Source organism: Hakea prostrata, chromosome 6 (assembly GCF_041222555.1).
Source record: "Hakea prostrata isolate BN-2017 chromosome 6, UWA_Hpros_2, whole genome shotgun sequence".
NCBI lineage: Eukaryota > Viridiplantae > Streptophyta > Magnoliopsida > Proteales > Proteaceae > Hakea > Hakea prostrata.
In genome coordinates this window covers 19,747,178-19,760,485 of record NC_142605.1, presented here as the reverse complement: position 1 = coordinate 19,760,485, position 13,308 = coordinate 19,747,178, and the positions used below count along the sequence as shown (strand labels likewise).

The 13,308-nt window shown below is 37.3% G+C and overlaps 1 protein-coding gene across 3 annotated transcripts in view; it reads right to left on the bottom strand.

Annotated features, from left to right (window-relative positions):
- The window catches only part of SWEETIE (HEAT repeat-containing protein), a 144,845-nt gene that overhangs the window by 119,793 nt on the left and 11,744 nt on the right, over window positions 1-13,308 (bottom strand). For all 3 annotated transcript variants that reach the window (XM_089159117.1, XM_089159114.1, XM_089159116.1), the window contains exons 7-10: window positions 12,436-12,500; window positions 8,392-8,496; window positions 1,393-1,482; window positions 1,154-1,234 (exon numbers count right to left, since the gene is read on the bottom strand). In XM_089159117.1, coding sequence (XP_089015243.1) covers window positions 1,154-1,234; window positions 1,393-1,482; window positions 8,392-8,496; window positions 12,436-12,500 — 341 coding nt within the window. The remainder of the gene's footprint in view (window positions 1-1,153; window positions 1,235-1,392; window positions 1,483-8,391; window positions 8,497-12,435; window positions 12,501-13,308) is intronic.

Below are 13,308 nucleotides of genomic sequence, written 5' to 3'. Positions count from 1 at the left end.
GTCAGCACATCATTAGTATTTCGCAAGCAACAAATTTGTTCTACTATCCATTATTTTTTGTGTGAATAGATAACTATTACCAAAGGGAAAGAGAAAGGAGGGATACACTAAAGGAAACATCAAAACAGATGGCTTTCCAATAAAATTCGTGGTCCCGAATTGGGGGCCCATCTTCTAAGATTGCAGTCTTTACCCCAAAGACCCCACAACCAAATTTGCAAGAAACCTTTTCTTGAATCATTTGAGTTTGTTCCCATCAAAATCTTGGAAGATCTGGCTCCAAGCCTCTGCGTTGATCCATTGAAGGACTATACCAGAGTATGATCACTGTTGACTTAGTCGGATCCCTTGTTCTCTGTTATAATTATTCCAAAATATAGTTTTGTTCCTTATCAATGCTCCTCTCACAGGATGATCTTATCAATATTCACTTAGAGAGATCCCTTGATTCTCCGTTATAGAATTCTTTCAAAATATAGTTTTGTTACTTGTCTATGTTCCTGTCACAAGATGATCCATGGCTGGACCTTACTAGTTTGGAATCAACGCTTAACATTGGTCTCATTAGCAACTTTAAATACTAGCCAGCATCACAACCTTGGCTGGTTTTGAGGGAGGATTCACTCAAAATACTGTCAATCTTGTACTCTCAGTATATAAATAGGGAGAGAACAGAAAACCCCAAAACAAAAGAACAGCACCACCTAGAAGAGAAGCACCGAAAAACTACACCAAAATGTCCCAGTAGAACAATGAAGTTGAAGAAAGGCTGATTAGGAGATCAAATTTATTTGTGTGATCATAAATTCTATCTGCAAAGCTTCAGATTTTAAGCCTCAAAGGCCAATTAGAATGCTTCCTTTTATTTTAAATGATATTAATTTGGATCATTTCTCCTTTAAAATTCCCCAACGCCTTTTAAGAATTAATATAAGGGAACCTTATGTCAAGTGGCACTCATTGTTACCCAAAGTATGGATTAGTTATCAAATTTCTCAACAAAATTCCAATTGGGGACAGTAAAATGTGCCACCTAGGACGGGTAAATGTTCGCATTTTGCCTGCACCCTAGTATAATTTGCTCCTCAAGTAAGATCACAATTGAAAGTTGAAAGCTGAAACACAGTTAAAGATCAATATAATATCAACTTACCTCCCCCAAACTTTTCAAAGTATATGATATGGTTCGTAGAATGACTACTGCCATGGAAGGACTTATCTCAGAAGATCCTAGCTGCAGAGGACAAGACAATTTCCATCATTTTCACAACGAAGAATACATCTCATAACACCAGAAGAACAAACCCTATTTAATCATTTCAAACTAAATGAGATAAACCTCATGCAACAGCATTGTACACAGAATGAAGAATATTCCAATTTTCAACAAACCTGTTTCCCAAGAAGAACCAAAAAGCTTCGTTGAGTAGGTTCACTCATCTGATCAGTTAGACCGACCCGAAGAATGTATAAAACACATGCCTTCAAGAAACAAGAGAAAGAAAAAGTGAGTTACCACACTAACCCATTTGATTCAAAGCCTTCATTACATAAGTTTTCCTCCACATTTAATCACATAGGTTTTCAAATCGCAAAAACAAACTGAACCCGTGTCATTAGTTTGAAAAATTTTAGTACCTGGAACCTAGCACCATGAAAGAACAGCCACAACAAAATATTCTTTAGGCAAATGCAAAAGACAACACCCTCAGACAAATATGTAGCATGACATATGGGAGCACTCTTACAATGAAAGGCGGGTGCCCATTATTTTCCATCTAACCCACATCTTCATGATCAGGATCCACATTATTCAAATGGATATAAATTAAACATTATGAGTACAAATTCGACATTTTTTTACAATAACACACGGAATAAGATGCACAATTACATTTATGCTTCCTGAAATATTTCCTAACCAGTTGGTGTACACGAAATAATAAATGGTTCTGATCACACATGAGCAGGTTGGATTTTTTCTATTTTTTTGTTAGTTTGCACAATGGACAATGTATGAGCATGATGCATCAAACTGATCTTTCCTGAACATTTTTAATCAAGATAATGAGATTACTAACACCCTAAACTATGCCTGAACTTGTCGAATCCAGTGTAATAGGAACTACAATTATTCCATAAGGCAAAATGACACCTGAAAGTATATATGTCATAATATTATTATTCCTCTTTATGACTCGGTTAGATTCCTAAAAGAATAGAACACAGAAAATACCAGCTCCAGAGTATCAGTTTGATGTAGTCGTACATCAGAAAGGATCCAATTAGGAGCCAACATCCAGTATCTCAGATGTGAACTTGTAGGCTGAGGTAGGTCAAAATAACATTTCAGATCAAAACTAGGTCAGAATTTGGGAGGACCTGGGGTTTAATGATGAGACTTAGGCTATGCTTATGTAGGGAAGTCTATCAATTAAGATTGATGTTTTTTGCTGGTGGTTATTGCTGAATTTGAAGAAGAAGAAAATTAGGGTTTAGTTTATGGGTTTTGGACACAGAATCTTGGGGGAACCAGATTGAACCAGATTAGAATCATTTTGTTGGGAGGACCTCAGGAATAATCAGTAGATTTATAGAGAATTCTGATGGTTTGCGCTGTGGAGAATTAGGGGTTTCCCAAGGAAGAACCAGACCTGGGGTTTTCTAAGGTTATGGGGGCTTAAGTAGGTATGAGATTCCTACAGGGTAACGGGTTACTCATTAAAATAAAACTATTCCTAATGGTGGGAATGGTCTGTAGATGATTTAGGTATTGAAATTTTGAAGAAACATAAAGGGAAGCTAGGTTGATGATTAGGGAATTAAAAGAAGAATATGGGTTAGAGACAAGGGAAAATTTTCGCTCAAAATGCTCGAAATTTCAAGCGAAATGCCTGCAGTTTTGAAAAACAAAACAAAATACAGTTTTTTTCATTGGGATCAAATGTTTTGACAGAAACGACACGAAATTTCGTATCGTTTCGAAACATTACATCTTACGTTATAAAAATCCCCATTTTCAAGCGGAACCTGCGTTATGCCATTTCGAGCAATACCACCAGTGCAAATTTCGACCTTAAACTCCATTTTTTCTCATTTTTCTTGCATTCTACCCCTATTTCACCTAATTTTAGCAACTCCTTGCATTACTTCTCAACTCTTGCTCCTCCATTGTTGGGTTTTTGAAAATCAAACAAGGTGAGTTCACAAAGTTCTCCATTTCTTATTATTGTATTTTGTTTATGGCTCAAATCAACTTAGATTGCTTTCAAATTAAAATATGTTTGGTCTAGAGTGTTGATCTATGATTATGTGAAGTTGAAATTAATTTATGTATACTGCCACTATTTTTTTTTTTTCTGTATTTAAAAACTCTATTCTAAAATATGTATATTCCTAAAATACACATGTATGCACTAATATATGAGCTTCAAACTGATGAATGTGAGACACCATCACTTCATCTATGTTGTGATCATGTTGAATGAGACTTGAATCAGATTTTATGTTTCTGATTATTAATTTTAATTGTTTGAAAGATATTAAAATATTTTCAAAAACTATTTAAATATTAAAAATATTAATTAATTTTTGTTATATATTTAAAAATAGGAGATTATTTATAATAGCATGTATGTAATTTTTTGAGCTTACTGTAATGCTTTTTAAGATACTTACTGAGCATTTTTTGTATTAGCACTCTCTTTAAAAGATGTCAGACATAACCTGGCAACACGGGAGGCCATTGACAACCGATAGGAAGAAGACTGAGTGCAATTATTGTAAGAAACAAATAGGAGAAGGTGGCACCACTAGATTGAAGGTGCATCTAGCTAGGGGAAGTATGGAGGTAGTAGGATGCCAAAGGGTGCCTGTAGAGGTCAAAAGGGCAATGGCCTCTTACTTGGCAATGGGAAAGCAAAAGAGGAAAGAGCAGAGAACATAGAGGAAGGAGCTCGAGGATACATGCCTAGATGACCTTCTAGAGCCAAAAGAGCAGGATTTTGATCCAAAGGAGCTAGGAGAGTATGGAGATAACCCTAACCCAGAGTTCACACAGATGAGTAGGGTGATGATGATGAGCAAGGAGTAGGCTAGGATTGATAACATGAGGAGGCAGCAAAGGGCTATGGGTTATGGATCCTCTAGAGAGCCTATAGTTATGGGAGGCACACGCAACTCTCAAGTCCCTACAGGGAGGAGTTGGAATGTGAGGAAGGAGATTCCTATCCCACGGGCCCCAACAAGGGGCCGAGCTTCATTAGCACATCCTACAAATTCGGATCTTAAGATTCTTCGTAATGATCCGATCCTATTTAGGAGGCCTGAGCAAAAGCAAAGAAAGTTGAAGCACTTGTGGAGGAATGTGAAGGAGAAAGTAGGGATGGCTTTCTCCAAATGGGCTATGTACCATAGTATTCCCGCACATACGGCCCAAGGGCCCTACTATAGGAATATAATTGAGGAGATAGGCAAGGTTGGGAATGGTGTACAGGGGCCCACCCCACATGAGATATATAATGTCTATTTGCTTAAGCAGAAAGAGGAGTTAAATGAGTATATTAATGGATTAAAGCTCATGTGGACTTATTATGGAGTGATTGTGATGGTTAATGGTTGGACTAGTCCCACTAAATAGTCCATTATCAATTTCATATTGAATTGTGATGGGAGGACAATGTTTCTCAAGTTAGTAGATGCATCTAATGAGAAGAGCGATACAAATGCATTTACAAATTATTGAAGCGAGTGGTGAAGAAGGTTGGAGTGGAGAATGTGATCCAAATTGTGACTGATATGGCTCCAACTACAAGAAAGTTGGGTTGAAGATGATGCAGAACTCCAAGTATCAATACATACTTGTAATTCTAATACTAATTTTAATTGTTAAACACATATTATATTACATATACACTTTATGACTTTATATTGATGCCTTGATGGACAAATATAGGCTCTTTTGGACTCCATGTGCTGCTCACTGCATTGATTTAAGACTAAAGGACATGGGAAAGGTCAAGCTTGTGAAGAATACCATGGAGAAAGCCGGACAAGTTAGCACCTTCATCTATAACCACACGTATGCATTAAAGACGATGAGGGGCAACCGTTCGGGTGAGTTAGTAAGGCCAAGCATAACCAAATTTGCTACCAATTGGATAGCACTGCAGAGTTTAAGCGTAGGAAGACTAGCCTTAGGAGCATGTTTGCATCAGCATAGTGGTTTAATCAGGAGGGTTCTTCATCAGTAGGAGGAAGGAAAGTACAGTTGACTACACTCGATGACAGAAACTGGAATTATGTGAGGACAGTGGTGAAGATGCTTGAGCCTATGGTGCATGTGTTGAGGATGGCAAATCAGCAGAGAAGACCTACTCTAACGCATATGGGCTGCAATAGATAAGATGAAGCAACAAGTTGCTCAGGTCTACCCACAAGGCAACAAGAAAATCCTCGACATCATCCAAGTTAGATAAGAGTCTATGTCACAGCATCCACTACATAAGGTTAGTTAGTTGTTTAAGTCTAGGAAAGTAGGAATCAATTTAATGTTCATTATATTCTCACACTATTAAGTATTGACTATTCCCTCTTATTTTTGCTTTTTCTTACACAAAATACTATCTAAATCCCAAGTACTATTACAAAGACAATCTTGGGATGAGGCAAGACTTGATAGATGTCTTCCAAACTATAGTGGAGAAGTTGGAACTAGATCCATCAAAACAAGCAATCATCCTTTTGGAGATGAGATTGTGATTTGATATTCAAAACTTAAAATCTTACACTAAGTTATTAAGTATTAACCTAGTTATTGTTTTTTCTTTTCTTTATAGATTAGATGAAGGTATTCAGGGATGCCACCGGGAGCTTCAGTCATTCTATGACCGTATTGGGACGGGAATCCGCCCCTAGGGGTAAGTTAATTCATTATCTATTTAATTAGTTATCTTTCTATCTTTAACTTAGTTACTTAAGTATAGAAATGACTTAGTCTATGTTTTTTGCAGCTGAATGGTGGTAACAATTTGGACGTGACTCACCCCACTCGAGTGCAATTGCAAGCAAAGTGCTCTCCTAGACATGTTCTGCCATTAATTATGAGCAAAATTAGAGCACCTTCAGCCTCATCTACTCAAAGAGAAACAACCGATTGGGTGTGAAGCATATAGAGGACCTCGTCTACTTACACTATAATATGAGACTGAGAGGATCATATTAGACAAGGGACGGACAAAGAGAGAGAAACAACATCAAGTTGGCCGACATATTAGAGATTGGAGATGATGATAGCCCAATAGTTGATTGAATCAGGGACAGTGTAGAGCCCTTACTAAATGAGGAGGGAGGTCATCACAGTAGACAGATTGTAGAGGAGTTGGGGCTGATGTGGGAGACTTCATGACCTAGGAGGGGAGTGCACATACAGTGCTCGCTCGTCCCTTCATGCCACACCCTAGTGCATCCACCTGGAGTAAAGATTTGATTGTTTAGTAAGACACCAAGGATGATGCAACTCAAGCATCCCCCAACGACGATGACAATGATGATGGAGGGGATAAAGAGGGTGTTGGACCTCATGATCAAGATTCAACTGTTCTTGTGGACAAACCACTAACACCAGCAATACGTGAAAGTTAGGGAGGGGGAGGACAACCACCAAGATTCACAAGCGAGAGTTAGTTCACCCACACGACAAAAGATTCAAGCCATAGTGGAGCTGTGTCTCAAAGCAAAAATGCTTCATTGACATAGTCGAGGAAGGGAAAGGGGAGACAGCACGGATATGACACGGAGGACACGCCATCATATGGGTCTTAACGTTTGCCTGATGCAGAGAGCTTGGTGGGCTCTATAAGATCGATGACCATAGATGATTCCAAAGACTCCACCACTAGAGGATCCGGATGGCATAAGCCCGGAAAGTCCTCATATGATAATGTTGTGGAGAGTGTTGGTTCTACTAGGTCAACTTATGGACCTTATGGTGTCCCTCTTGGCTATCAGACCCAGAGTTAGCCACCAATGCCAGTGGAGCCTTATGGTCATAGAGCTTATAGTGTTCCTCCCATTGTCACTTATCCGAGTCAGCCACTGGAACCTTACTATCATTATAGAGCTTATGGTGTCCCTTGTCGCCGATGACCAAGGTGTTTCTTCATTTGTTGAATAAATCTTCCACTCTATACCATAGCCACCACCAGCCTTCCATATGCAGTTGAGTCAGTTCATTATCCGAAGATTCCCCACTTCCCACCATCAGGACATCTTAGGCATGTGGATGAGGCCACATACAAAGCTGCACACCAACTACGTCGACAACTATATGGAGCAAACATCATGGGACGTGTATTGTCATTTGTATGGGGTGCAAAGGGAAGAGGGAGACATGGAATAAAGCATTATTGTACTAGGTAATATTCTCAGTTCTTCTCATATATACTATATATTTGAATGTTACCTTTTCAATGGTTTTTTTGGCAAAATAATAGTTTCACTGTGTAAATTATGCTTGAAATAGGTAGTATGCAAGAATCTAGATCATTTTGAGTCAATATGAGGCTCAACTGAAGTAAAAAACTTCAAGAAAAAAAAATCAAATTTTTTTACCGAAACTTCGGTCCAAAATTTCTTCCTTGGTTGGAGATGATTCAACTTTACTCTTGTTGAAGATCTAATAAACAGAAACTTGAATGGTTGAAGATGTTCTTGGGAGGGAGAAAGAGAAGAAAATAAAAGAGTAGACAAGAAATCCGGTTTCGAAATATTAATCACATATGCCATTGCTCAAAAAAGGACTCCCAATTGTCTAAAAGACTCAAACCAGTCTCAGAACAGAGTCAACCACAGCTTAAAAAGGACATTACCTATGCCAAAAAGAGAATTTTCCAAAACTTCTATTGAGTTACTGGTTTAAACCAGCCTCTATTTTAGAAAATAAAATAGAATAAAGATGGATATAAAAATACCTAATTACTCAAAGTTAGTATAAGATTGGCCTACAACAACAACAACAACAACAATAAGCCTTGTCCCAACTAAATGGCCTATTACACAAAAATTGCATCAGATTAAAGGCCCAACCATCATGTATAGAATCCAATACTAGACTAATTCCTAAAAATGAAGCAGAGTTTGGTGATGTATCTGCATCACAGTTTCAATGTCAAAGAGTCAAACAACCTTGCCATTAAAAAAATAAATCATAAAGTTGAGCCTTATAAAAGGCGCCATCTAGAAACAGCAGACAACTGTCGGTTGTTTTACAAACAAATAGGAGTGGAAGCCAAAACACAATTATATGATATCATGGTTGTCTTATGTGGTAAAAAACGACTAATAAAATGCACATCCTAAGGAAAATATCCATAGATTGAAGCAGAAATATACCAGTGCATGTGCATCCACATAAGAATCACCCCGAAGCATATCCATAACCAACACAGCAAAGTTTTGAAGCTCGGTGTCCGGATGCAGATACTTCAGACAAATTGCCTGCAGAATGCGATTTAATTTCCAGTTAACATCGCAACTAAAAGCTCATCTAGTGCACTGAGAAAAAGCTAAGGAGAAAAAGCTAAGGAGAAACTATAACTGTGCTTTCAAGTAATAGCCTAGCAATGTTCGAAAGAATGTTCGAAAGTTAGTGTGACATCTGTCAAAATTATCAAAATAATTCTGTGTCTAGGGGTGGAAATCCAAGCTAAAGTTTTGAACAGAACTGGTAAAAATAGGTGGAACATTCCCATTTCCACACTGTTTAAAATCACCCAACCAGTTAAAATTTCAACCAGAGTAGCTGACTATCAGATAAAGAGTCAAGATGAGGCTAGGAACTTGTTTCATTAGAATCAAATGTCCACATCACAAGGTTGTGTGAATTTCTATATTGGTACACGGAAAAAGATTTCGATCTGGAAGACATCACAAGCAATTTACATAATTCCCAACCACCCAAAGCAGTCCAGGGTAAACTACATCTCATAGGAATTAAGATTATCAATGACAAACAGATGCTAATATTTTCAACAAAAACTTCCAGAATAAGAACCAATCGAGAAAATACAATAAAAAAGTTACTTCATGTTTTTCTTTGTTGGGGGGGGGGGGGGGGATTGGTGGGGGTTTGGCAATTGCAGACTTTACCTATAATGGACCAAAACAAGCAATATATAAAGCAAATAAAAGCTCAACCACAATCAAATATATGAAGTTGTTCAAAAAAAAATTTATCTACAATTCAAAAGAATTTTATTACCCACCCCCCCCCCCCCCCAAAAAAAAAAAAACCCTACAGTAACACATGCATTTGTTAATCAGATATGCCCTCATCTACTAGAATCTACAGGAATAGACATGAATAAGTAAATTAACAGTAACAAGTGTTCCAACCCTCTAACTGGAAGATACAAAGACCATCAGCTCAAATAATAATTTCACTCTGTGAGGTTTGTAGCATTTGAAATTTTACACATGTTACAAGCTACATCTTAGAATTAACAACAATTACAGAAATATTTGGAAAATGCCTTAAAGTTTGAACTTCAAAGTTCAAATCATGATCATACATCTTTGTATGTCTATCTTAGCTAACCAAGCTGTTTAATAAGATGATGAGCACAAGGAAAACGCCAGCTGAATGAGGGGAAGCATTGTGGTTCTGACTTGTAATAAAATAGGTAACAACTCAAGCCAAAATAACTATAGAGGCATAAAACTAATGAATTATAATATGAAATTATATGAGAAAGTCAACGAAACTCACCAAAGACAAGAAACTACTATCCTGGAGAATTATTTGGTTTTATGCTAAGACAATCCACAACAAAAGCTACTTATTTAGGAAACTAATGTAAAGATTTAGAGATAGTAAGAAGGATCGCCATATTGTCTTTACCTAAAAAGAAAAACTTATTACAGAATTCCTAGAGAGTTAATCTAGAAAGTACTAGATAAGTCAAGAATATCAAATAAAAATATGGACAAAATAAATTTTACAATGGTGCAGCCATGCAGTAATTAAGGTAGGGGTGTCAATTGCAACCCAAACCATTAAAACCGAACCAAATCGGCCCATTGTAGCCTGAACAGCCCAAACCAAAGCTTAATGGGTTGTGTTTGAGCTGGGGGCAAAGCCTAAATGGTTTCAGACTGGTTCTGGCCAGCCCATTAGCCCCAACCAAATGGCCCAAATCAGCCCGTTAGTGAAGTACCACCCTAAATTAGCTCTATATTTCAGATTTTAGAGTAGCTTAACTTTTCTTTCTTTCTTTTTCCTGTTTTCTGTTTCCGACAATCTAATTTCTTCCTAAACAATGCAGTGGTTTCCATAAATCTAATTTCTTATTTCCTTCTTCCATCATCTCTCTCTTATATTCCCTATTTAATTCAAAGAGAGAAGAAAAAAGAAAAGAAAGATGAATCAATAAAACCTTAGCTATGGGGCAACTTTTATTGTTGATTGATTAGCACAAACCGTTATAGCCCGACCCCAAATCAAGCCAAAACCGTTATTTTGCAAATGGTTTGTGTTTGGGCCAGGTGTTTTTCAACCCAAAACCGTTAAGCACAAACCAAAACTGCACCATTCTAGGATCTAACTTTCACATCCTTATTTATTTGCACCTACCATTGATGATCCGACCAGATACTATCAATATATCTTGCTGTCCATTTTAACAATGACTTCAGTAAAACACTGAAGTTGACTGCTAAAAGCGGGGGTGGAATTTTGATGCCCATGTCCACCTCCTGTAACAACTGGAGAACAAATGGCAGACGTCATGACCACAAGACTTTAATAGGGGACAGAATAAAGGAGAAATAAAGACAAAGAAGATAGGGGGAAGAAGGGAAAACCTGAGAATCAGACTTGAAGCACAGGAAGATGGAGAATAACATTCATAAGAAGAAGAGGAGAAGAGAGGGGGGGGGGGGAGGAGAGCGGGGGGCTGCAGGCGTACAATGCTCAAGCTTTAATTCATTTATTTTCTTTTTTTTCTTCATTCCATCCTCAATAAGCTGATTACAAGTGTTCAAATAATAAAAGAGACATACTTCAATTTAAATAAATAAATAAACCAACAAAAAAACAACTATAGTAGGACTCTTGAGAATTTAAAACTAACAAAACTTATCCTACTAGCACTCTTGGCAATTTAAAAAAAAAAAAGGGGGGGGGGGGGAAATAATAACTATAGTAGGACTCTTGAGAATTTAAAACTAACAAAACAACTTCTCCTACTAGCACTCTTAGCAATTTAAAACTAACTAAAACTGATCCTAAATATCCTACCTGAATTAACAATCTGATTACATAATTCCCCCAATAAATAAATAACAAAAATCTACATTATCTCTATTACACCCACCCATCTCTTAATTTATCTCCTTGCAAGCTGGACTTGGGGCCCACCAAATATGACGAATAATTTATCCCTTGCTGGCTGAACTTGGTAACATCATCTCCTGATTTATCTTCCTGCAAGCTGGACCTGGGACCCATCGAATTTGAAGAATTATCTCCTAGTTTTACTGTTCATGTCACTGTAACATGAAAAGTAACTGCTCGTTTTGCTGCATCAATTTCTACCTCTCTTTTAAAAAAAAAAAAAGGGGTCCTGAAGTTCCGTAAAAGAAAAAGATCTATTTTACTCGATTGGCATCCACAAAAACAGGCTTTGATGGATTGCTACAGCATGATTAGGTCACAATCATTGATAAAAATAAGGAAGGCAGGAATATAAGAGATAGATCTCAGGGAGGAGAAGAAAAGCAAGAAAGAGAGATAAGAAGGTTGAAGAGTCTGCGAGGGAGAACAGTGATTTACCCAGGTTTGGCCTCTAATACCAAATAATAGGAGACCGAATAAAAGATAAATAAGGATAAAGAAGATCGGAGGTAAGAAGGGGAAACCTGAGAAGAATCATACTTGAAGCAAGAGAAGATAGAGAAGAACACTCATAAGAAGAAAAAGAGAAGAGGAGAGAGCAGGGGGCTGCAAGCATACAACTCTCAAGCTTTAATTCATTTTTCTATTCCGTCCTCAATAAGCTGATTTCAAGTGTTTAACTAATAAAAGAGACATACATAAATGAGCAAAAAAATATAGTAGGATTCTTGACAATTTAAAATCAACAAAATAGATGATCCTACTAAGACTTCAAGCAATTAAAACAAACTAAAGCCGGTCCTATACTTTTTGCCTTTTGTGGAAAGTTTCAATCCAAAGACCTAGCAATAACAAGAGCAAAAGAAAAGCCCGTAAACTTACATATTCAATTTGAATACATTCGCTGGATGGAAAGAAACTACATTGATCCAGTCAGAATCTCAAATTTTCAAATACAGAAACTTCATCCACCTAAAATAATGAAAAAGTATCCACTAGGAGAAAACAAATAACAAATTTTAAGGAAAGTCAGCAGCATGTACCTGTAAAAAGAACACCCACGATAGTGTTAATCCAATTCGCACATTCTTTGAATGAGGTCCAATTGCTGAAAATTGAAGGATTGTGAGAATTAATGATATCTAACAATCAACAGTAAGAACCCAGGGGAACTTGATGAAACAATCATAAAAACAATCTTCATCACATTTGACATTTTTCTTTTCTTCCCAGTTCCCCCCCCCCCCCTCTTTTTGGGGGTGTGCAGGGTTGGGGTGGTGGGCGCCAGAGTTTGGGGGGTCTTGCTGCCATTATATTTTCACTAGAACAATAAACGAAGCAAGCATGGTATAATATAAAAAGAGTCAGAGAATACTGATTATGGAGTTCGACGCACTGCTTGAAGAACTTATGGGAAATTTTTGAGATCAAGCAGAGAAAGTTGAACAGATTGAGAGACCAAAGATGAAGCACCAAGAAGAACAGGCTTGAAGAATTTATTGGACATATGTGATATTCAGCAATGCAAGTTAAACTGATTGACTGACCAAAGATGAAGCAACTAAAAAAATTACAGTCTCTATAAGCATGGCTGCAAACAAACACTGCTACAGGCATCAAGTAATCTGACCAAGTTTTAAACATAAATTTTCCAGGTTTGACCAGCCAAACTTCTGGTAGGGCATATTTTACCAAGCTTCAAGTCTAAGATGGACCATTGCTACCCAACTTCAACAAGTTTCTTCAAAGCAACCAAATTCATGATTATTTACTACCCCCCCCCCCCCCCCCACCCAAAAAAAAAAAAAAAAAAAAACTGATTAAAGTTCCACAAATGACATAGCCAGATACATAATTAAATGAGAAACTAAAACACAATGCCAGATTTCAAGAAGGCTGAATTTGAACTGAATGAT